General features: G+C 44.8%; 2 protein-coding genes and 1 long non-coding RNA gene across 4 annotated transcripts in view; all 3 read right to left on the bottom strand.

Annotated features, from left to right (window-relative positions):
• Positions 1–9,903: 9,903 nt before the first annotated feature.
• On the bottom strand, positions 9,904–14,196 carry LOC110504942 (uncharacterized). Of its 2 annotated transcripts, XM_021583837.3 has the most exons (5): positions 13,212–14,196; positions 13,050–13,114; positions 11,783–11,994; positions 11,234–11,629; positions 9,904–10,965 (listed from the first exon to the last, which is right to left on the bottom strand). In XM_021583837.3, the coding sequence occupies exons 3-5, from the start codon at positions 11,973–11,975 to the stop codon at positions 10,928–10,930; spliced, it is 627 nt and encodes a 208-aa protein (XP_021439512.1). In that variant the 5' UTR covers positions 11,976–11,994; positions 13,050–13,114; positions 13,212–14,196; the 3' UTR covers positions 9,904–10,927. The 2 variants fall into 2 exon arrangements, with proteins under 2 accessions (XP_021439512.1, XP_021439510.1); XM_021583835.3 differs by having other exon boundaries at positions 13,050–13,479.
• Positions 14,197–14,373: 177 nt separating this feature from the next.
• LOC110504941 (adhesion G protein-coupled receptor G4-like) overlaps positions 14,374–25,156 on the bottom strand; it is a 13,650-nt gene continuing 2,867 nt past the window's right edge. The window contains exons 8-23 of the mRNA XM_090219279.1: positions 23,664–24,013; positions 23,164–23,233; positions 21,468–21,750; positions 20,916–21,045; positions 19,940–20,046; positions 19,540–19,744; positions 19,222–19,387; positions 18,101–18,250; positions 17,474–17,593; positions 17,228–17,380; positions 17,000–17,121; positions 16,395–16,663; positions 15,979–16,084; positions 15,582–15,868; positions 15,336–15,437; positions 14,374–15,217 (exon numbers count right to left, since the gene is read on the bottom strand). Of these exons, the coding sequence (XP_090075405.1) occupies positions 15,057–15,217; positions 15,336–15,437; positions 15,582–15,868; positions 15,979–16,084; positions 16,395–16,663; positions 17,000–17,121; positions 17,228–17,380; positions 17,474–17,593; positions 18,101–18,250; positions 19,222–19,387; positions 19,540–19,744; positions 19,940–20,046; positions 20,916–21,045; positions 21,468–21,750; positions 23,164–23,233; positions 23,664–24,013 (2,781 nt within the window). The 3' untranslated portion in view covers positions 14,374–15,056. The remainder of the gene's footprint in view (positions 15,218–15,335; positions 15,438–15,581; positions 15,869–15,978; positions 16,085–16,394; positions 16,664–16,999; positions 17,122–17,227; positions 17,381–17,473; positions 17,594–18,100; positions 18,251–19,221; positions 19,388–19,539; positions 19,745–19,939; positions 20,047–20,915; positions 21,046–21,467; positions 21,751–23,163; positions 23,234–23,663; positions 24,014–25,156) is intronic.
• On the bottom strand, positions 22,510–23,058 carry LOC149971608 (uncharacterized). The gene is made up of 3 exons (XR_016491626.1): positions 22,990–23,058; positions 22,846–22,882; positions 22,510–22,591 (listed from the first exon to the last, which is right to left on the bottom strand). It is a non-coding gene; the product is annotated as an uncharacterized LOC149971608 (long non-coding RNA).

Below are 25,156 nucleotides of genomic sequence, written 5' to 3'. Positions count from 1 at the left end.
TGATCCTAGAAACAGCCCTTGTAAGGATCTGTTTGTGCCAGATTCAGTTCGTTCTGAGGTTCTTCAGTGGGCCCACTCACCTCACCTCACCTGTCACCCTGGCATGAACCGGACAATCGCCTTCCTGCATCAGCGATTTTGGTGGCCCACCATGGAGAGTGACACTTGGGAATTCATATCAGCCTGCTCAGTCTGTGCCCGGAATAAAAACCTACATCTGGGCTCCTCCACCAAACCTACATCTGGGCTGCTTCATTCTGTCACATGTACTGACGCTGGAGAGATGAAGCAGGTACGGGGAGTAAACATTTTAATGAATAACGGACATATAATGAGCCCAGTCAGAGTCCTGACCGCAACCCAATTGAGATGCTGTGGCATGACCTCAAGAGAGCAGTTCACACCAGACATCCCAAGAATATTGCTGAACTGAAACAGTTTTGTTAAGAGGAATGGTACAAAATTCCTCCTGATCGTTGTGCAGGTCTGATCTGCAATTACAAAAAACATTTGGTTGAGGTTATTGCTGCCAAAGGAGGGTCAACCAGTTATTAAATCCAAGGGTTCACATAATTTTTCCAACCTGCACTGTGAATGTTTACATGGTATGTTTAATAAAGACATGAACATATAATTGTCAGTGTGTTATTAGTTTAAGCAGACTGTTTGTCTATTGTGACCTAGATCAGTTCAAATTTTATGACAAATTTATGCAGAAATCCAGGTATTTCCAAAGGGTTCACATACTTCTCCACTGTAATAGGTATTCTACTGCTGCCAAGACAAAGGGGCTCAATGTTTATTGCCTGGTACATTCTTTAATCTATCCCAGACCCACAGTGGAAGCAGGTACTGAGGAGCTTCCATCCTGGAAGCGCAGGCTGATCTAGTCAGGAAATGGATAAAAGGTCATTTGTGACACCTGGGGATTTGGTCATGCAATGGAGTAACACATTCGGAAGCATTAGTAACGGGTGCACTATATTCATAGTAAGGCACAGTGGTGGCATGATACATCACTGTGAGAGTTGAGACAAAGGGAGAGCCTTTCACAACCAGCAGTGTGCCTGGAATTAAGATGTGCAGCAAGGCCCAACCATATATATATATAAAAAAAACTTGATCCATTCTCTTCATATGAACATTATTTCTCTGTGTGATGTGTCATTGCATGGTAGATGATTGGAAGATACTGACACCCGGCATCATAACACATTGGCACGGTCATAACTGCCAACAACCTGCCATAATAATGCTCTCTTGCTGATGACTGGGATGAAGGCAGGAGCAGGACAAGACACCCTCTTTGTGACTGATGACTGACATAAGGGCATGTGATTGGTATTATATGATTGATTGTCATAACGCTTCATGACAGTGTCATAAAGTGCATGTCAGAGCAAAACCCAAGCCATGATGTTGAAGGAACTGTCCGTAGATCTGAGACATGATTGTGTCGAAGCATAGACATTGCAGCATCAACGGTCCCCAAGAACACAGTGGCATCCATCATTTGTAAATGGAAGAAGTTTGGAGCCAACAAAACATTTCCTAGAGCTGGCCACCCAGCCAAACTGAGCAATCGGGGGAGAATGGCCTTGGGTCAGGGAGGTGACCAAGAGCCCGATGGTCACTCTGACAGCTCCAGAGTTCCTCTGGGGAGGAACCTTCTAGAAAGACAACCATCTCTGCAGCACTCCACCAATCAGGCCTTTATGGTAGAGTGGCCAGATGGAAGCCACTCCTCAGGAAAAGGCATAAGAGCCCGCTTGGAGTTTGCCAAAGGGCACTTAAAGACTCTCAGACCATGAGAAACAAGATTCTGGTCTGATGAAACCAAGATTGAACTCTATGGCCTGAATGCCAAGTGCCATGTCTGGAGGAAACCTGGCACCATTCCTACTGTGAAGAGTGGTGGCAATATCATGCTGTGTGGATGTTTTTCAGCGGCAGGGAGACTAGTCAGGATCGAGGCAAAGATGAACGGAGCAAAGTACAGAGAGTTCCTTGATGAAAACCTGCTCAGGACAACAACCCTAAACACACAGCCAAGACAACGCAGGAGTGACTTCGGGACAAGTCTCCGAATATCCTTGAGTGGCCCAGCCAGAGCCCAGACTTAAACATCTCTGGAAAGACCTGAAAATAGCTGTGCAGAGACACTCCCCAGGCAACCTGACAGAGCTGGAGAGGATCTGCAGAGAAAAATGGGAGAAACTCCCCAGAAACAGGTGTGCCAAGCTTCTAGTGTCATACCCAAAACGACAAAGCTGTAATCGCTGTCAAAGGTGCTTTGAAATACTGAGTCAAGGTTCTGAAAACTTATGTAAATGTAATATTTCATTATTTAATTTTAGCAAAATGTTCAGAAAACCTGTTTTGCTTTGTCATTATGGGGGTAGTGTGTAGATTAAGGGGGGGAAACAATTTAAACAATTTTAGAATAAGGCTGTAACATAACAAAGTGTAAAAATCAAGGGGTCTGAATACTTTCCAAATGCATTTTTTCCAGATAGCCTTTCTATTCCAGTCACACTGCAAAGGGATAATAGATCAACAAGCTCAAATGCCGAGCTTGGCCTACAGTACCAGTCAAATGTTTGGACACACCTACTCATTCAAGGGTTTTTATTTTTAGTATTTTCTACATTGTAGAATAATAGTGAAGAGATCAACACAATGAAAATAAACACATGGAATCATGTAGTAACCAAATAAAGAGTTTAATCAAAATACATTTTATATTCTTCAAAGTAGCACCCCTTTGCCTTGATGACAGCTTTGCACACTTGGCATTCTCTCAACCAGCTTCACCTGGAATGCTTTTCCAACAGTCTTGAAGGAGGTCCCAAATATGCTGCTTTTCCTTCACTCTGCAGTCCAACTCATCCCAACTCATACTGTAGGTGCTGGATGTCAGGAAGCTTGGCCACAGTGAAGAAGTGAACCATAAGCACTACCCTAAAAATTACAGGCCTCTACATGCTTTGTAAGTAGGAAAACCTGCAAAATCGGCAGTGTGTCAAATACTTGTTCTCCCCACTGTAGGTGTTCCTTTTGTCCAGGTGGGAAAGGGTATTGTGGAGTGGAATAGAGATTGACTCATCTGTGGATCTGTTGGGGCGGTATACAAATTGGAGTGGGTCTAGGGTTTCTGGCATGATGGTGTTGATGTGAGCCATGACCAGCCTTTTAAAGCACTTCATGGCTACTGATGTGAGTGCTACCGGGCGGTAATAATTTAGACATGTTACCTTCGCTTTCTTGGGCATACGGACTGTGGTGGTCCATTGGATGAATCATGGAACATTTTCCAGTCTGTGCTAGCAAAACTGTCCTCTAGCGTAGCATCCGCGTCATCTGACCACTTCTGTATTGAGCGAGTCACTGGTACTGCCTGCTTTAGTTTTTGCTTGTAAGAAGGAATCAAGAGGATCGAATTATGTTCAGATTTGCCAAATGGAGGGCGAGGGAGAGCTTTGTTTACGTCTCTGTGTGTGGAGTAAAGGTGGTCTGCACGTCCTCTTCCTATGCGACTGCCTCATCTGTCTGCTCTCTTCTTATGCTACTGCCCCACTTGCCCGTCCTCTTCCTATGCTCCTGCCTCATCTGTCTGCTCTCTTCCTATGCTACTGCCTCATCTGTCTGCTCTCTTCCTATGCTACTGCCTCATCTGTCTGTCCTCTTCCTATACTACTGCCTCACCTGCCTGTCCTCTTCCTATGCTACTGCCTCACCCGTCTGTCCTCTTCCTATGCTACTGCCTCACCTGCCCATCCTCTTCCTATCCTACTGCCTCACCTGTCTGTCCTCTTCCTATGCTACTGCCTCGCCTGTCTGTCCTCTTCCTATGCTAATGCCTCACTTGTCTGTCCTATTCCTATGCTACTGCCTCACCTGTCTGTCCTCTTCCAATGCTACTGCCTCATCTGTCTGTCCTCTTCCTATGCTACTGCCTCACCTGTCCGTCCTCTTCTTATGCTACTGCCTCACTTGCCCGTCCTCTTCCTATGCTACTGCCTCATCTGGCTGTCCTCTTCCTATGCTACTGCCTCACCTGTCCGTCCTCTTCCTATGCTACTGTCTCATCTGTCTGTCCTCTTCCTTTGCTACTGCCTCACCTGCCCGTCCTCTTCCTATGCTACTGCCTCACCTGCCCGTCCTCTTCCTATGCTACTGCCTCACCTGTCTGCTCTCTTCCTATGCTACTGCCTCACCTGCACATCCTCTTCCTATGCTACTGCCTCATCTGTCTGCTCTCTTCCTATGCTACTGCCTCATCTGTCTGTCCTCTTCCTATGCTACTGCCTCACCTGCCCGTCCTCTTCCTATGCTACTGCCTCATCTGTCTGTCCCCTTCCTATGCTACTGCCTCATCTGCCAGTCCTCTTCCTATGCTACTGCCTCACCTGCCCGTCCTCTTCCTATGCTACTGTCTCACCTGCACGTCCTCTTCCTATGCTACTGCCTCATCTATCTGCTCTCTTCCTTTGCTACTGCCACACCTGTCTGCTCTCTTCCTATGCTACTGCCTCGCCTGTCTGTCCTCTTCCTATGCTAATGCCTCACTTGTCTGTCCTATTCCTATGCTACTGCCTCACCTGTCTGTCCTCTTCCAATTCTACTGCCTCATCTGTCTGTCCTCTTCCTATGCTACTGCCTCACCTGCCCGTCCTCTTCCTATGCTACTGCCTCATCTGTCTGTCCTCTTCCTATGCTACTGCCTCACCTGCCCGTCCTCTTCCTATGCTAGTGCCTCACCTGCCCGTACTCTTCCTATGCCACTGCCTCATCTGTCTGCTCTCTACCTATGCTACTGCCTCATCTGTCTGCTCTCTTCCTATGCTACTGCCTCATCCGTCTGCTCTCTTCCTATGCTACTGTCTCACCTGCCCGTCCTCTTCCTATGCTACTGCCTCACCTGTCTGCTCTCTTCCTATGCTACTGCCTCACCGGCCCGTCCTACTCCTATGCTACTGCCTCATCTGTCTGCTCTCTTCCTTTGCTACTGCCTCACCTGTCTGCTCTCTTCCTATGCTACTGCCTCACCTGCCCGTCCTCTTCCTATGCTACTGCCTCATCTGTCTGCTCTCTTCCTATGCTACTGCCTCACCTGTCCGTCCTCTTCCTATGCTACTGCCTCACCCGTCCGTCCTCTTCCTATGCTACTGCCTCATCTGGCTGTCCTCTTCCTATGCTACTGCCTCACCTGTCCATCCTCTTCCTATGCTACTGCCTCATCTGTCTGTCCTCTTCCTTTGCTACTGCCTCAACTGCCCGTCCTCTTCCTATGCTACTGCCTCACCTGCCCGTCCTCTTCCTATGCTACTGCCTCACCTGTCTGCTCTCTTCCTATGCTACTGCCTCACCTGCACATCCTCTTCCTATGCTACTGCCTCATCTGTCTGCTCTCTTATTATGCTACTGCCTCATCTGTCTGTCCTCTTTCTATGCTACTGCCTCACCTACCCGTCCTCTTCCTTTGCTACTGCCTCATCTGTCTGCTCTCTTCCTTTGCTACTGCCACACCTGTCTGCTCTCTTCCTATGCTACTGCCTCGCCTGTCTGTCCTCTTCCTATGCTAATGCCTCACTTGTCTGTCCTATTCCTATGCTACTGCCTCACCTGTCTGTCCTCTTCCAATGCTACTGCCTCATCTGTCTGTCCTCTTCCTATGCTACTGCCTCACCTGTCCGTCCTCTTCTTATGCTACTGCCTCACTTGCCCGTCCTCTTCCTATGCTACTGCCTCATCTGGCTGTCCTCTTCCTATGCTACTGCCTCACCTGTCCGTCCTCTTCCTATGCTACTGTCTCATCTGTCTGTCCTCTTCCTTTGCTACTGCCTCACCTGCCCGTCCTCTTCCTATGCTACTGCCTCACCTGCCCGTCCTCTTCCTATGCTACTGCCTCACCTGTCTGCTCTCTTCCTATGCTACTGCCTCACCTGCACATCCTCTTCCTATGCTACTGCCTCATCTGTCTGCTCTCTTCCTATGCTACTGCCTCATCTGTCTGTCCTCTTCCTATGCTACTGCCTCACCTGCCCGTCCTCTTCCTATGCTACTGCCTCATCTGTCTGTCCCCTTCCTATGCTACTGCCTCATCTGCCAGTCCTCTTCCTATGCTACTGCCTCACCTGCCCGTCCTCTTCCTATGCTACTGTCTCACCTGCACGTCCTCTTCCTATGCTACTGCCTCATCTATCTGCTCTCTTCCTTTGCTACTGCCACACCTGTCTGCTCTCTTCCTATGCTACTGCCTCGCCTGTCTGTCCTCTTCCTATGCTAATGCCTCACTTGTCTGTCCTATTCCTATGCTACTGCCTCACCTGTCTGTCCTCTTCCAATTCTACTGCCTCATCTGTCTGTCCTCTTCCTATGCTACTGCCTCACCTGCCCGTCCTCTTCCTATGCTACTGCCTCATCTGTCTGTCCTCTTCCTATGCTACTGCCTCACCTGCCCGTCCTCTTCCTATGCTAGTGCCTCACCTGCCCGTACTCTTCCTATGCCACTGCCTCATCTGTCTGCTCTCTACCTATGCTACTGCCTCATCTGTCTGCTCTCTTCCTATGCTACTGCCTCATCCGTCTGCTCTCTTCCTATGCTACTGTCTCACCTGCCCGTCCTCTTCCTATGCTACTGCCTCACCTGTCTGCTCTCTTCCTATGCTACTGCCTCACCGGCCCGTCCTACTCCTATGCTACTGCCTCATCTGTCTGCTCTCTTCCTTTGCTACTGCCTCACCTGTCTGCTCTCTTCCTATGCTACTGCCTCACCTGCCCGTCCTCTTCCTATGCTACTGCCTCATCTGTCTGCTCTCTTCCTATGCTACTGCCTCACCTGTCCGTCCTCTTCCTATGCTACTGCCTCACCCGTCCGTCCTCTTCCTATGCTACTGCCTCATCTGGCTGTCCTCTTCCTATGCTACTGCCTCACCTGTCCATCCTCTTCCTATGCTACTGCCTCATCTGTCTGTCCTCTTCCTTTGCTACTGCCTCAACTGCCCGTCCTCTTCCTATGCTACTGCCTCACCTGCCCGTCCTCTTCCTATGCTACTGCCTCACCTGTCTGCTCTCTTCCTATGCTACTGCCTCACCTGCACATCCTCTTCCTATGCTACTGCCTCATCTGTCTGCTCTCTTATTATGCTACTGCCTCATCTGTCTGTCCTCTTTCTATGCTACTGCCTCACCTACCCGTCCTCTTCCTTTGCTACTGCCTCATCTGTCTGCTCTCTTCCTTTGCTACTGCCACACCTGTCTGCTCTCTTCCTATGCTACTGCCTCGCCTGTCTGTCCTCTTCCTATGCTAATGCCTCACTTGTCTGTCCTATTCCTATGCTACTGCCTCACCTGTCTGTCCTCTTCCAATGCTACTGCCTCATCTGTCTGTCCTCTTCCTATGCTACTGCCTCACCTGTCCGTCCTCTTCTTATGCTACTGCCTCACTTGCCCGTCCTCTTCCTATGCTACTGCCTCATCTGGCTGTCCTCTTCCTATGCTACTGCCTCACCTGTCCGTCCTCTTCCTATGCTACTGTCTCATCTGTCTGTCCTCTTCCTTTGCTACTGCCTCACCTGCCCGTCCTCTTCCTATGCTACTGCCTCACCTGCCCGTCCTCTTCCTATGCTACTGCCTCACCTGTCTGCTCTCTTCCTATGCTACTGCCTCACCTGCACATCCTCTTCCTATGCTACTGCCTCATCTGTCTGCTCTCTTCCTATGCTACTGCCTCATCTGTCTGTCCTCTTCCTATGCTACTGCCTCACCTGCCCGTCCTCTTCCTATGCTACTGCCTCATCTGTCTGTCCCCTTCCTATGCTACTGCCTCATCTGCCAGTCCTCTTCCTATGCTACTGCCTCACCTGCCCGTCCTCTTCCTATGCTACTGTCTCACCTGCACGTCCTCTTCCTATGCTACTGCCTCATCTATCTGCTCTCTTCCTTTGCTACTGCCACACCTGTCTGCTCTCTTCCTATGCTACTGCCTCGCCTGTCTGTCCTCTTCCTATGCTAATGCCTCACTTGTCTGTCCTATTCCTATGCTACTGCCTCACCTGTCTGTCCTCTTCCAATTCTACTGCCTCATCTGTCTGTCCTCTTCCTATGCTACTGCCTCACCTGCCCGTCCTCTTCCTATGCTACTGCCTCATCTGTCTGTCCTCTTCCTATGCTACTGCCTCACCTGCCCGTCCTCTTCCTATGCTAGTGCCTCACCTGCCCGTACTCTTCCTATGCCACTGCCTCATCTGTCTGCTCTCTACCTATGCTACTGCCTCATCTGTCTGCTCTCTTCCTATGCTACTGCCTCATCCGTCTGCTCTCTTCCTATGCTACTGTCTCACCTGCCCGTCCTCTTCCTATGCTACTGCCTCACCTGTCTGCTCTCTTCCTATGCTACTGCCTCACCGGCCCGTCCTACTCCTATGCTACTGCCTCATCTGTCTGCTCTCTTCCTTTGCTACTGCCTCACCTGTCTGCTCTCTTCCTATGCTACTGCCTCACCTGCCCGTCCTCTTCCTATGCTACTGCCTCATCTGTCTGCTCTCTTCCTATGCTACTGCCTCACCTGTCCGTCCTCTTCCTATGCTACTGCCTCACCCGTCCGTCCTCTTCCTATGCTACTGCCTCATCTGGCTGTCCTCTTCCTATGCTACTGCCTCACCTGTCCATCCTCTTCCTATGCTACTGCCTCATCTGTCTGTCCTCTTCCTTTGCTACTGCCTCAACTGCCCGTCCTCTTCCTATGCTACTGCCTCACCTGCCCGTCCTCTTCCTATGCTACTGCCTCACCTGTCTGCTCTCTTCCTATGCTACTGCCTCACCTGCACATCCTCTTCCTATGCTACTGCCTCATCTGTCTGCTCTCTTATTATGCTACTGCCTCATCTGTCTGTCCTCTTTCTATGCTACTGCCTCACCTACCCGTCCTCTTCCTTTGCTACTGCCTCATCTGTCTGCTCTCTTCCTTTGCTACTGCCACACCTGTCTGCTCTCTTCCTATGCTACTGCCTCGCCTGTCTGTCCTCTTCCTATGCTAATGCCTCACTTGTCTGTCCTATTCCTATGCTACTGCCTCACCTGTCTGTCCTCTTCCAATGCTACTGCCTCACCTGCACATCCTCTTCCTATGCTACTGCCTCATCTGTCTGCTCTCTTATTATGCTACTGCCTCATCTGTCTGTCCTCTTTCTATGCTACTGCCTCACCTGCCCGTACTCTTCCTATACTACTGCCTCATCTGTCTGTTCTCTTCCTATGCTACTGCCTCATCTGTCTGCTCTCTTCCTATGCTACTGCCTCATCTGTCTGCTCTCTTCCTATGCTACTGCCTCACCTGTCTGCTCTCTTCCTATGCTACTGCCTCACCTGCCAGTCCTCTTCCTATGCTACTGCCTCAATTGTCTTATCTCTTCCTATGCTACTGCCTCACCTGCCCGTCCTCTTCCTATGTTACTGCCTCATCTGTCTGCTCTCTTCCTATGCTACTGCCTCACCTGCCCGTCCTCTTATTATGCTACTGCCTCAACTGTATGCTCTCTTCCTATGCTACTGCCTCACCTGCCCGTCCTCTTCCTATTCTACTGGCTCATCTGTCTGCTCTCTTCCTATGCTACTGCCTCACCTGCCCGTCCTCTTATTATGCTACTGCCTCAACTGTATGCTCTCTTCCTATGTTACTGCCTCTCCTGCCTGTCCTCTTCCTATGCTAATACTGAAACACAATGCAACACCCCTCTAGCTGTCGTTCCTCTCTTTTTAGTATCATTGGATAAAGAATTTGACAGTTATGTTTGACGCCTTTTAGCAAAGTACCGTTCAAAAACATTTACAGGGGGGGGAAGATGCTTTGTCATGGCCACTTTGTTCTAACCAACATTTTAACAAAAATGCTATGCCCAGTTCGGAGCGGAAAAAATATTTTATTTTGTATTACTGAATATAATCCACTATGCATCAATAAAATATCCACACATGAAAAATGAATGAGAAAACAAAATAACATTTTAATAGTCTAATATTCATTTCTAGTGACATTTTGTACATTTGGCACCTCTTCCCTCTTGTTTTCAGCCACCTCTTCCCTCTTGTTTTCAGCCATATGGTGGCAGTATGGTCAAACTTGTTCTAAATGGCTCGAGGTCTGTTCCTGTGAGAGTAATGTACACTCTCCAGGCAAAAGATATTTAATCTAATCCAGATCAATCCAGATGTCCAGATTTTTTTGCACTTCATTAAGATGTAACAGATAAAAGTTTTATCTTTAATCCAAAGTCTTACAACTCAATTATTACAGTAAAAGAGGTTTGTGTCAATGCCTACAGTGCAATGTAGATTGCTGCTGAGCATACAAAGTAGACAATCTCTGAATAACCTATTTCAACAACCTCTCCATAAACCCCTTTCATTTTCATGACAATCATAAGGATATCAACTGCATTTCATTCATTTGCTATGAGCTAAACCTTATTAGCTGGTTCCACATCACAAATGAAGATCACATCAAAAAACCCTCCCGAAGTGCACACATTGAAGGAAGCAACAGCTATTCATAAACACTCGTATTTCAATAAATGTTTGAAATTGTTCAATTGTAAAAAAAAAAATTTTTTTTTTTTTTTAAGTAGGAACTTGATGTAAGTATTTAATGTAAACTTTCTCCACAGTCGAAACAGGTTATTTTTGACACTGATCCCCCACCCCCCGACTCCTTGAATTATAATCTGGTTTGCAAACAGGTTAGTCAGAAAGTGTTTTGTTTCTGAGAGGCCGTTCCAGCTGTTGCATTTCAAGGAACTGATATCCTTCTGAGAGTGGCTGTGGAGGAGGCCGGTTTGGCAGGAAATTGTCTGATTACCAGAGGAGGGAGCACAGCATGAATGTGTTGCAGACTCTTCTCTCTCTTCCCTGCGCAGTGACACTTCATTTAATACCAATACAGGTCCTTTTTCTCCAGAACTATTCCTGAAAGAGGGAGGAATAGGTGATGAATAACTCAAAACAGACCTTTTGAAAACCAACCAAACAATCAAATGATATGAAGTTGAGAAAAAGTACTGAAGCACAGGTACTGTGAAACCTCCCTAATCTTCACAACACCAATTCATTTTGGATGGTAGATTTATCTGACAGTGATCTAGGCTACAGTTCACTATCTAATCTGTGTTAGAGAGAAGTCTTCCTTTTCCTACACATGAATAGTGATAAGGGATCTGTGTTGAGGCAGCCATACCTGAGTCAGGGTTCATGGGTTCTCTGAAGACCGGGTGACCCGTCCAGCTAGGGAAAAGCTCTGGTTTGGAGCCTGAGACCATGTCTGCAGCCACCTCTGACCGGTCACTGTGGAGGAGATTGAGCAGGGAGTTGGTGTAATGCTGTCCAGTGACCCCCAGGCCCTCAGGGGACATGGCATGGGGATAGGCCATGGCGGGAAGGCCCAGACCACCATGTTGCCTGGAGGCAAAGGCCCAGGGGCTGGGGCTCTCGTCTGGGGAGTCGAGGGCGATGGGGTGGCTGGAGCTGGACTCCTTGGTGTTGCTCAGCTGAAGGGAACCAGAGACAGGGGCAAAGTGGCCTTCAGACCAGGACGGGGTTGAGACACCCCACCGACAAGACGTTAAGTCAGACTCTGAAACACATTGAGAAAAAGTATCTAGAATTTTATTTCATTGTGTACATTTCACATGTCAGTGAACACCTGTTTTCTTGTTTGGTGCACACAGCATCAGGATGATAAACTTAATTGCACAGTATGAGATATTGTGCAATATTGTCTGCTCACCAGATTTGACAGCTTTGCGGCTCTTTTTGCCCTTCCCGCTGGGGGCCTTGTTCTTGCCGGCCTTGCCGAGGGCACGGGTGAAGTGTTGGTCCACCATGCTACCAATGTCACCCTGGAAGTAGGTGAAGATGACTCTATCGGACTGCACCTCTGTCTTTACAACTTCCTGGGGGCTACCTGAACGAACTGCCATCGCTGACTCAACTCAGATCCTGGTGGAACATAGTAGAGTACAGTGGAGGCTGCTGAGGGGAGGATGGCTCATAATAATGGCCGTAAGGAGCATATTGAATGGCATCAAACACATGGAAACCATTTGTTTGATGTGTTTGATACCATTCCGCTCCAGCCTTTATCAACGAGCCCGTCCTACCCAATTAAGGTGTCACCAGCCTCCTGTGGTAGAGTACAATAGTTGAAAGGTAGAGAACATTGATATTGTGAATAGCAAATCCATCTGTAGGCTAGGCTACTCATACAGCATGTGATTGTTTCATTCATTGGAATTATGCTGTTTGTAAGTCTATCATTTAGGATATGGATTTAATTTGCTTTGCTTTATCTTGGCCAGGTGGCAATTGTAAATGAGAACTTGTTCTCAACCAGCTTACCTGGTTAAATAAAGGTGAAATGAAAATAAAAACAATTAAAAAATGTTTATAAATCTCTCGGTTTGGATTGGATTTCCTGACTTGGATCCAGCATCCAGGGGAATTAACAAATCATCTCGCCATGAAATAGTCAAATAGTTATTTTTTATTTTGTTTTCATCAAAAAAAGGAAAGTATCCTGGTGAACTTATTTGATTCACCGACAGTTGAGAAATCCCCATCAACCCTGTATGTATGACCGTAATAGAACGGGCAGGATAAGCTTTCCAAAACGTGACTGAAATGACATCTTTTAATTAGCAGATATCTGTTATTTAAAAACAATGTCTGCTTGTCAGTGCACACATTATAGGTACAAAGTAAATCAATGCTCATTGCTGTCCACATATTACAAGCTACATACCTTTTTATCACAACTTTGTGATAGACAGATTTTTATCTTTCATTCAGTCAAATTGTATCAACAACCACCTAATATTGAATGAAAAAGTTCCCAAGTGACATAAGTTAGAGAATAATAGATAATTCACCATAAACGGTTATGGTGAATTATAATAATCAGACATGTATCTGCAAATATTGTTAAAACCATATATTACATTGACAGTATTCTTAGATTATATCAGAAGAAAGGAATACATGACATGTACTCTTACCTGAGCAGGTGAGCTCCTCTGACCAAGGACCAAGTTCCTGGTTGGATTGATTGAAGGAACCTTTGCTGTTGTTGATTACATGCAATTTCCAAAAATGAGTCAAAATATCATTCCTTTGACAACAGCACTGGCATTCTTCAAATGCTGCTGATATAATACAACCTTTGAAGATCGTCGTGCTCTTTCAAGTTTCCAGATTGACGGAGTACACATCAAACCATCTGCTTATTGGAGTCAGTCAACACGCCTCCCTACAACACATCCAGCGCTCCAGCTGCCTGCTGTGCAGTAGACGTTGGGAGGGAGGGTGTGACGCGCTATAAACTCGGTATGATGAGAATGTAACTCAACAAGTTCCTCCACACACTTGCAGCACCTTATAAAAACATTCCTTAGTGAACTGCACTGCCAAAAACGTCTGTTCACTTTTAAAGAAGAGTTTATGGGAACACATTCTATATGGGAAGGGTTGGTCAGTTAGAAAGTTTGGAAATATCTGCAGTTTGACATTGGAAGGGTTAAAATAAACAATAGCATGTTTATAGAAGGCTATTGCTTTGTGATATTTACATGATCTTACTTTCTGTGCACTGTGCAAGTAATAATCCTCATGTCAATCTAAGACAAGCATTTTATGCTCAGTATAGATGTTTTCCTATGGGCAGAATGCAGACAGCTGACCATTTTCAGACAGTAAGGTAATTTCAATAATGCAATAAATAAATATTCTATATTAGACTTGAAATTCTTATTTGAAACAGCTCTCTTTAGAAAAGGAGACGGTATTCCATATTCATACAGAGAACTACAATGAAAGTCACAGCCACCAATGAAGATGTGATGCAGACATCTTTTCACTAGTCAACACAAGGACACATTGCCTTGTAACCATACAGCTGAAACAACATGAGATGTTATGCTGTCATATGCTTGACACAGATCCTCCTTGTCAGATGTCTTTCCATTAAAATGTCCCCAAGTTTACATTCGGCACCTTTTGAATGGACCACGTAGCCTTATCTTTCTGTCAAAATGCAAGTGTGGGAAGAGTGCTATTCATAAGGTGTATTTTAGATGGAGAAATGGAGAAAAGACTGAAAATAAAAGATTCTCCGCTATGCTAAACAAACCACATTCATCAACCTTCAAGTCTTTTGGAGGTGGCGGTAAACATAACGTGTTTCATTAAATGTCATGGATTGTTTCCTCTTAAAATGGTGAGAGACAGCCCAATGGAATGCCTACATTACGAGGCTTTGAAAATATATGTTTCTATGAAGTCGAGAAAGGTTTTGAAGTGTCGTTGACTCTTTACACTTCAAGGTTTTCATTCCTCTTTTTTATTTGCAAAAGTTTTTAATTTAACATCGTGAAAAGATAAACAGAAACACATTATGGAGAAGAGAAATGCAATTTACCAAATAGAATGCACAAGGTACCAACATATTGATAATTTACTACAACAATAGTCCACTTACAATACACATCATTCATAGAGTTTGTGTCCTTTAATGCACAGAACAGGCTAAACCTAGATTATGTTTATCTCCTGAGGAAGTTGAGACTGCACTGCAGAGAGACATACGACAGTGCAATTCAGAATGGACTGAACTCAGGTGTCTTCTATGATGTCCTGAGCTCAAGCTTTTCCCATTGTTTCAGGTGAAGGATGTTATAGCATATGTTGTGTAAATGTAACAGATGTGCTCTGCAAGGGCCGCGGCTGTTGTGGGGCGATGGGTAACGATGCTTCGAGGGTGACTGTTGATGTGTGCAGAAGGTCCCTAGTTCGCGCCCGGGTATGGGCGAGGGGACGGTCTAAAGTTGTACTGTTACATAAAGTTCAGTGTCCCTGTCCTGTGAGCCATGCTAGACCCCCTGGTGGAGCTAGGCTAGGCCCCCTGGTGGAGCAAGGCTAGGCCCCCTGGTGGAGCTAGGCTAGGCCCCCTGGTGGAGCTAGGCTCCCTGGTGGAGCTAGACTAGGCCCCGTGGTGGAGCTACAGTAGACTAGGCCCCCTGTTGGTAGGGTGTGCCAGAGCTACAGCTAGCTGTAGTGGAGTCATCAGAGATCTTCCTAGAGGAGGTGTTGACAGACTTGACAGATGGAGAGCGGTGCACCAGCTGGTTCTGCTTGGTCTTGCTGCCCATCGTCATGGAGTGGCTCCAATCTAAACCCGGGTCAAAGGCAAAAATGAAGCAACTTCAGGAACACTCTCTATGAACCATATTTACTTTTACATTTGAGTAATTTAGCAGACAAACTGCTTGCAGGTCCATCGACTGTACCTGAGTAGTCATTGAGCCTGAATCGGCCACAGCACAGATGAATCCTCCACTGCTTCCTCACATTCTCTTTCATCAGGCAGTGGAAGACAAAGATAAAGAATCCTGAAACACAGACAGAGAGGAGATAATGGGGCTTCTCTCTTTCTATCTCTCTCTCCGCCTGCCTGCTTACTTGCCTCTCTCTCTCTCTCTCTCTCTCTTCCATACCTTCTTGTACAATAGACACTATTATATTGGTCCCCTTACCTTGCAGACTGTTGAGGACTGAGAAGAGGTAGAGCATAGGGACCCTGGCTGGTCCCCAGGTAAAGAAGGCTATTGGCCAGGTGAGACCCAATAGGAAGGTGAGACTGGCCACTGCTCTCAAATCATGCATGGCACAGCGCTTGTTTCCTGTTGCTGCAGGCTTATTGGTCTGCATGTGGCGGATTTGAACCAGAACCACAATGAACACGACCACGTTAAAAACCAGGACCAGCAGCACGAACGACACGACCGTGACGTAGAAGAAAACATTACTCTGCATCCAACAGCTGAGAAAGGGAGAGGGATGATAAATAACATGGATGTGATGAACTGCCACACACCCCTATCAATAACCTGTATCAGTAACACTGGTCAACTGGCCGTGCAGCACACTCACAATGGCTCAGAGCCCTGTAGAGAGTCAAGGGAGACCTCAGATAGAACATTGCCATAGGCATCCTTCTCTATGGCTAGGACCATGCTGACAATCACCAGAGGAATGCCTGTGTGGAGACAGAGAACTTTACCTCTTCATTCTATTCCCTCATCAAACATGGTCAGCTAATCCGTTAGATCAGGGCCTGTGTAAACGTTTCAAACACTGACTACAATACAAAAGCGTTGAAAAGGAAAGTAAATCACTGTCATTTACCTTGAATTGATTGATCTTTTTTTTTATCGACTCAAGGCTCTCAACACATATTAGAATGTTGTTCCGAGACAAGCAAATAAAAAAATATTATTGTAGTCATACAATTCTTGCTCTAAAATATTTTAATACAAGTGTCCTTAATTTGCTTCAGACTGCCTTACCCCAGCCGAGGGCGCAGAACTTGTGGATGTAGAGGGAGACATAGACGTTGAAGACCTTGACCAGAGCGAAGTACATGTGGATGGCCTCCAGGCCCATCCAGGTGAATGAGGCTAACAGGAAGTAGTGCAGCGTGGCTGCTGTGCTGATGCAGAGACCGTAGCTGCCGAAGGAGGACAGCCAGGAGTCCAACAGGAAGACTAGGTTCAGGCCCAGCAGAGCCACAGAAAGGTTGATGAGGATCTTAGATGGGTAGTCACTACGCAGCTTCCTGTGACGGAGTGGAAGAGAGAGAGTGAGAGAGTGAGAGAGAGAGAGAGAGAGAGAGAGAGAGAGAGAGAGAGAGAGAGAGAGAGAGAGAGAGAAAAATATATTGGGAGATGAATGGAAAGAGGGTGAGAATGAGAATAATAGTGTGAGTGGCAGATGAAGCACATGAGGAAATAAGCCAATGACACAGAGAGAAAGGAGGAGAGGTGGAGAATGTGATGTGAAAGGCTGCAGAAAAGTAGAGAACATAGTGTGTAGTAATATCACCAAATAGTCTGCCCTGTCTGTCCCATCCATGAATCTGCCTCCTTGACTATCTGTCCAAATGCTGACTTACTCAAAGACCACGTAGGTGAGCAGGCTGATGCCCAGGAAGATGGAGGACACACCACAGCCCAGGTAAGAGATGACCGTCAGGATCTCCTGGTAAGCCTCACCGATAGGAGTCCTGGACACATCCTGTAGGACACCACAGAGGCCAAAGGTCAATAGGAGCCTCATATCAGTCCAGATGCAGTGCACTAATGTATTTTGTTTCCCTCAATCGACGACAAAAGTGACTCACCAGGAGCACGCCGAAATGGGTCAGGTGGTAGCATTGGCAGGTGGTCTGATAAGCGGAGATACTTGGAAGTGTCTCACAGCCGTTGCTGTCCCACCCACCGCTCCCATTGTTCTTCTGGAAGTCCCAGTACACACACTCCACCTTTTCGTTTTTCTGTTGGGGAAGCAAAGGGTGCAGCTAGTCAGGCTCTAAAGCAGAAACATCACTATGTTCAGTGGTAAGATGAAGCTATTTTTCATTCCTCACCTCTTTAGGCTTGAGGTGACGAAGTGTCACCACCACGGGTTCCCTGAGGTTGCTGACATTGCTGTTGTTGACACTGGCAGACACCACATAACTATTCAGCGTCCAGTTGGTTGCTGGGTCCTGTGAATGATCATAAAACTTTAAACACTGAACTACTGTATGTTTGCTGTAAGCTTCCCTTCGAAATAAGTTAACCATCCTTCCATAGCTTCCTGCAGTCAAGTGACCACATCGCCCTCTAGTGGCCTCATGGGTGGAACGTTATTAATATTGTTCATCATTTCCTAAATTACTTTTAAAAACTTGCTGTTTCTATGTCAAACTTTTAAAAATATATATATTTCAGTTTTCTGTGATATATATTAAGTGTAATATTGGGATGCAAACTCAAAATGTAATACATTTCAACTCTATATCTGACATGGTACAGGTGTCTTCTTTTTTTAAGCCATAACCTTGTGTGTGAGGTGTATACTTTTGTTTCGGAGTAGATTTGCTTAAGACTACCAAGAAACACTCTGTGTGACCATGATTTAGCCCACTGAGGTAAAAGGTTATTAATGAATAATTAAATCATGATGCACCTCATACGTTGTTAACGACATCAAGTCATTCTTAACCAGGTACCTTGAAAAGCTCTTGTATGCCATAGAAGTGGAACTGAACTCTCTTTTTTTTGTTTCCCTGGGGGAAGAAGTTGTGAAGGGACTGCGGAAGGGAGATGGATGCGACTGTGCCATCACAAGGCCGACTCAAGAACGTCTGGTTGACATAGGTCTATAAAAGAAAGTGGGGTACAAATAATCAAAACGCATGTACAATGATTTATTCAAGTGGACAGATATAACTACATTTCATCATGGAACTAAAGGTCATTGCACCACAATGAAAACAATGGACACGTGTTGGAATAAACAATGTTCTTGTTTCTGTAAATCGTCATCTTTTCATTACTATTTGCTGTTTCAGCACAGTTGAAATTAATGCTACAGATGTAGGATCTTAATTTGATCACCCTGTTGCAGGAGAGCTTTTCTGCAGTGCAGGAAATGTAAAACTTGGAATGTCCACATAATAATTCACATTTTCTGTTATGCAGGATTATTTATATTTTCATTTTTCCATATAACATCTACATGTGTCATATAACATCTACATGTGTCATATAACATCTACATGTGTCATATAACATCTACATGTGTCATATAACATCTACATGTGTCACATAACATCTACATGTGTCATATAACATCTACATGTGTCATATAACATCTACATGTGTCACATAACATCTACATGTGTCATATAACATCTACATGTGTCACATAACATCTACATGTGTCACATAACATCTACATGTGTCATATAACATCTACATGTGTCATATAACATCTACATGTGTCATATAACATCTACATGTGTCATATAACATCTACATGTGTCACATAACATCTACATGTGTCACATAACATCTACATGTGTCACACATTTCTCTGTTCCCTTAAGGACATGTCCTCATTTAAATGGAATAAAAACAGTCCAGTTAATTATGTCATTTCTTTTTAGTAGGAAGGGCTCAGTATATCACAGGGAGCAATAAAGAACGGGACATGTATGGACATATTGACAGGACAGGAAATTGGCTGCGCTGCTGGAGCATGGACACTGTATCTCTGAGTTGTGATACTCACTGCTAGTCAAATCCAGAAAGTGCCTGACCAGACAATAGGGTCATGTTACAATTTTACCTCTGGAACAAGGCCAGTCGAAAACGAGGAGACACCAAACGTGAGGCCCTGGAACAGCTCTGGATCTACGTTGATCATGGAGAGGGCCAGGGAAGGGACGGTCACATTTAGTGACTCCTCAGGGAAATCCATCTGGTCCCCAATGCTGTCTGTGATACCCAGAATTCTGTTGGGAACATGATGGAAAATGTGAATGACAAATGTGTCATAAAGAACAGCAGAGGAGGAGGAAAATACACAGGTGACATCAGAAAATGAGGAAAAATTACACGAAATCTTGCAACCATATTCCCTCTCCCCATTGCCCCTTCCCCTTACTCGTTGGCGACCGCTGACAGGTCAGAATTGGACACCAGGATGTCAGCGACGATGTTGACAATATCTCTGCCGAGCTGAGGGGTCACCGTGCTGACCCACAGAACCTCATCCAGCTTCTGGACCACGGTGGCCAGCTGGGAGTCACTCAGGTCCCCCTCGTCACCCAGGAGGTTCTTCATCATGTCCATCACATCTGCTGAGTTGTCTGGGAGGAAAATGCACAAAGTCCAATGTTATGTAGCACACTGCACTGTGGAATATTTCAATATAATACTACTGAAAAACACAGGGGAAGAGGCTAGGGAAGAACATGCATGCCATAGCTACAGTACAACATAACAAATGACTGTTATTTCACCAAAACCTAGTGACTGGTATTTAGACTGCACAAGGCCCTCACTTGCTGTGACGGTGACTTTATCCAGATCAGAGATGGTGATTACCGGCTTGCATGCCTTCAGGTTTGGCTTAGCCCATTGGGCTTTCTCAGTCACTCCATCTAACTCACTAAAGGGAAGAAGGGGGCCAGGAGAAAAAAGAGATGAAGGTGATATGAGCAGAAGACGAGAGGACCAGTCTTGTCTTGTTCTGATCTGTAGTCAATAAACAATTTGTTACTATTTTGCATAATTGCACACCTCTTTTTACGATGATTAAAAAAATATTTTGTGTATTGACGTTTCAGGGAGAAGGGTGGACTACGGAGGCATCATGGGAAACGTAAGTCAAAGGGCTTTCTTTCAATTATAGGTGATGGTCCTTTTCTTTCCCTTCAATGTTTACTTCCTGCAGACAACCTTCCCCTGGTAGGCTTAATAAACATTGGCATAATGTATCACTGCTAGCATAATACACGCTAGGACAATGTTTCACTCTGACACCAGAGGCGTTCCGTCCACCCAATTCAATTGAAGGAAATGGATTCTTGCTCGCACTGAGAGATCCACCAGAGTCATCTCTGTGACTGAGTGATTGTGTGCACATAGGTAAGAGCGTGTGTGACAGGGTTGCACTGTGTCTAGAAGACATTTGAAGGATCTCTTCGCTGAGCCGTCTCTATGGCAACGGGTGATTTTACCCATAGAAATATGATCTTGCCCTTTGACCGTAGTCACAGCTCTGGTATTGAACAGGTTAAAAGACATTCTGAATCCTCAGAAAGACGTATAGCGCTAAGATGATTCAGCAAGAAACTGTTTGAATAAAGATAACAAGATCTACCATACCATGGAACATAATGCACATCATTTTACTTCACAGTATCTACTATATAAACCCCCATTTATGGTACTCCCACCATCATCACTACAGCCATGAGATTTTCCAACCCCAGTTAACAAGCATTATTGCAAATGTAATGTTAGCTGGGCCTTCACCATTTCCTGGAAGCCCTTGATCCAAGGTTCTTCTCACAGATCATAGTTATTGTCACCTGGACCTCTGTGATTGGCCATTTATACACACCCCAGAAACTCTCATGGGTGTCCTTAGGACAGCTCCCAGGATCTGGAGAGGGGAAAATAGGTTAATAAGTCAGGCACGTTCCGTCCTCCTTTCTCTTTTTCCTCCTTTCTTTCTTTCTTTCTTTCTTTCTTTCTTTCTTTCTTTCTTTCTTTCTTTCTTTCTTTCTTTCTTTCTTTCTTTCTTTCTTTCTTTCTTTCTCTCTTTCCTTCTTTCTTTCTTTCTTTCTCTCGCTCTCTCTCTCTCGTTCTCTCTCTCTCTCTCTTTCTTTCTTTCTCTCTTTCTCTCTTTCTTCCTTTCTTTCTTTCTTTCTTCCATGCGTCATATGACACATATAGATGTTATTGGAAGTATCTGAGAAAGTATGATTGGTGACAGTAGTTGGGTGGACACCATTCATTCACTCTAAAATAGATCGGAAAATCGAATACAGATGGAGGAAAGTTCAAATGTCAGCCATACTGTACCTATATGTGAAACGTGGACATCTCTGCGGTCAACCTGGATCTCTTCATCAACATGGTTCCCAGACAGAAGGTCAGTGATGAGTGTTTGAGTGGTCGTGACGTTACGTGCATCAGCATCCTCAACCTGGAAGGTACATCTAAACCTACAGATAAAATGTGGGATGAAAACCCAAAACCAACCTGGTGACCAACCTGGGGCAGCAGGTAGCCTAGTGGTTAGAGCGTTGGGCCAGTAACCGAAATGTTGCTGGATCGAATCCTGAGCTGACAAGATAAACATCTGTTGTTCAGCCTCTGAACAAGGCAGTTAGCCCACTGTTCCCTGGTAGACTGTCATTGTAAGAATTTGTTCTTAACTGACTTGCCTAGTTAAATAAAAGGTACATTTAAAAAAACAGATTCAGTAAAAAAAAATGGTTACTGAAATGTCAACAGCATACTAAAACCAGTTGGGAAAAAACAAAACACAACATGTTTGTATCAATATCTATCAAGTCTACATAACAAAATGGCAACTGTTTTTGTGACTTTTTTTTAAAGAATCTTACCTTTTTATCCTCTTACCTTTTTTATAATCTCTTACCTTTTTTATAATCTCTTATCTTTTTTATAGTCTCTTTCCATTCTTATCATCTCTTAACTTTTTGTACATCTCTTTCCATTCTTATCATCTCTTACCTTTTTTATCATCTCTTAACTTTTTTATCATCTCTTTCCATTCTTATCATCTCTTAACTTTTTTTATCATCTCTTAACTTTTTTATAATCTCTTTCCATTCTTATCATCTCTTAACTTTTTGATCATCTCTTTCCATTCTTATCATCTCTTACCTTTTTTATAATCTCTTAACTTTTTTATAATCTCTTTCCATTCTTATCATCTCTTAACTTTTTGATCATCTCTTTCCATTCTTATCATCTCTTACCTTTTTTATAATCTCTTAACTTTTTTATAATCTCTTTCCATTCTTATCATCTCTTAACTTTTTTTATCATCTCTTAACTTTTTTATAGTCTCTTTCCATTCTTATCATCTCTTAACTTTTTGATCATCTCTTTCCATTCTTATCATCTCTTACCTTTTTAATCATCTCTTACCTTTTCTCATGTCTCAGCTCAGCAGTCTAACAGAGAAGACACCACAATGAAATATGCACTATACATCTTGCTTAACCAAACACAATTCATGGCTAGTGGGCAATAAATTAAATACTCATATTGAAAGCCATAAACTTACAGTGTGGTAATAAAGATTATGCTCATTAATTTTCGCAATAGTATAACTGGTTCCTTACTGCTGCGATTATGATTAAATGTAGTTACACCCTGAATCAATTTCCAATGTTGATACAGTCATTTGTTTTTAAAACAGCCTCACCATCTCCAGTTCTTGAATCTTTTTATGATCATTGACTCTACAACAAAAACACAAGGAACAAGCCCCTGTTAAAAGGCACACCTCAGGGTCTTATTTTTCTTATGCTACACAGCATGTCATAATGCAGTTAATGCCAGGACTTACTTATAAGTCGAGTTTAAAATATTGATGTTTAATACGTTCATCTTGACTTTCCCAAGGTTTCTCTGAACCTGTAACCCAGACAAAAAGACGCTGTGTCGACCGTTAGGCTGAAGAGAATGTTGTTGTACGTTTATCATCCTCCAGTGCCGATGCTGTTGTTGTTGTGTTTCTTACCCACTTCTGAATGATCTCCCCTGGGTCGTTGCCAGTTACAGTCGTTGTCATATTCAGTTTCATATTAACTCTGTAGAAGGTGGATGCAATGCCTAATAACAGCATAACAGTGGAAATGATTGTACATTTGAACAGCCTTCATCTCTCAACCTAGGTCTTACACCTATGGAAAATAAACTTATTTTAGAGCCACTGATATTTTTCTATGAAAATGAAGCTTATTTGTAGCGTTAGCAGACAGGTAATCAAATGTGTCATATTGGCTGACCAGGTTTTGTTGAGTTGAAGTCTAAAGATTCTCTGGTTGTAGACAGGCCAGTGGGATTTGCAGGCACTCCAATGGATGGTTGGTGTGTCTCTGAAGGAGAGCCAGGGTCTACAGACAAGAAAGGAACCAGCTTCTTTAGAATAGATTGGTGAAAATGGAATGGAAGCCAATTTCAGGTCCTCCTTAGTGCATAGCAGTCCAGCATTTCTATTTTATGAAATAACTGTGTCACCTGATGCAGTAGTGCTGGTTGGTGAGCAGGTAGTAGTTCTGGTTGGTGAGCCAGTAGTAGTTCTGGTTGGTGGGCCAGCAGTGGTTCTGGTTGGTAAGCCAGCAGTGGTTCTGGTTGGTGAGCCAGCAGTGGTGCTGGTTGGTGAGCCAGTAGTAGTTCTGGTTGGTGCGCCAGCAGTGGTTCTGGTTGGTAAGCCAACAGTGGTTCTGGTTGGTGAGCCAGCAGTGGTGCTGGTTGGTGAGCCAACAGTGGTGCTGGTTGGTGAGCCAGCAGTGGTGCTGTTTGGTGAGCCAGCAGTGGTGCTGGTTGGTGAGCCAGTAGTAGTTCTGGTTGGTGAGCCAGCAGTGGTGCTGGTTGGTGAGCCAGCAGTGGTGTTGGTGTCAGTGGGAGGAGAAGCTGTTGCATTGGGGAAAGCCCCTGTGAGGAATGAGCAAGATATTACACAACAGTGTGCATAACAGCATGCAAAAATATGAATGTGCAATCCATTTGAATCCATGTGCATGTGTGGGCATGCTATTTGTAGGTGTATGTGTGAATATGTACAGTACCAGTAAAAGGTTTGGACACACCTACTCATTCAAGGGTTTTTCTTTATTTTTTTTACTATTTTCTACATTGTAGAATAACAGTGAATAAATCAAAACTATGACATAACACATATGGAATCATGTAGTAACCAAAAAAGTGTTAAACAAATCAAAATATATGCTATATTTGAGATTTTTCAAAGTAGCCACCCTTTGCCTTGATGACAGCTTTGCACACTCTTGTGCTTTCTCTCAACAAGCTTCATGATGTAGGCACCTGGAATGAATTTCAATTAACAGGTGTGCATTGTTAAAAGTTAATTTGTGGAATTTCTTTCCTTCTTAATGGGCCAATCAGTTGTGTTGTTAAGAGGCATGAACAATGGTCATTAGACCGGTGGAAATCTATCTTTTGGATTGATGAGTCCAAATTTGAGATTTTTGGTTCCAACCGCCATGTCTTTGTGAGATGCAGAATAGGTGAACGGATGATCTCCGCATCTGTGGTTCCCACCGTGAAGCATGGAGGAGGAGGTGTGATGGAGCCATGCTGCTTTGCTGGGGACACTGTCTGTGATTTATTTAGAACAAGTCACACTTAACCTGCATGGCTATCACAGCATTCTGAAGCGATACGACATCCCATCTGGTTTGCGCTTAGTGGGACTATAATTTGTTTTTCAACAGGACAATGACCCAACACACCTCCAGGCTGTGTAGGGGCAATTTGACCAAGACGGAGAGTGATGGTGTGCTGTATCAGATGACCTGGCCTCCACAATCACCCGACCTCAACTCAATTGAGATGGTTTGGGATGAGTTGGACTGCAGAGTGAAGGGAAAGCAGCCAACAATTGCTCAGCATATGTGGGAACTGCTTCAAGACTGTTGGAAAAGCATTCCAGGTGAAGCTGGTTGAGAGAACGCCAAGAGTGTGCAAAGCTGTCATCAAGGCAAAGGGTG

The sequence above is a fragment of the Oncorhynchus mykiss genome, chromosome 25, assembly GCF_057628025.1.
Source record: "Oncorhynchus mykiss isolate SJ-2025 chromosome 25, ASM5762802v1, whole genome shotgun sequence".
In the NCBI taxonomy this organism is placed as follows: Eukaryota; Metazoa; Chordata; class Actinopteri; order Salmoniformes; family Salmonidae; genus Oncorhynchus; species Oncorhynchus mykiss.
This window is presented reverse-complemented; position numbering and strand designations above follow the sequence as displayed.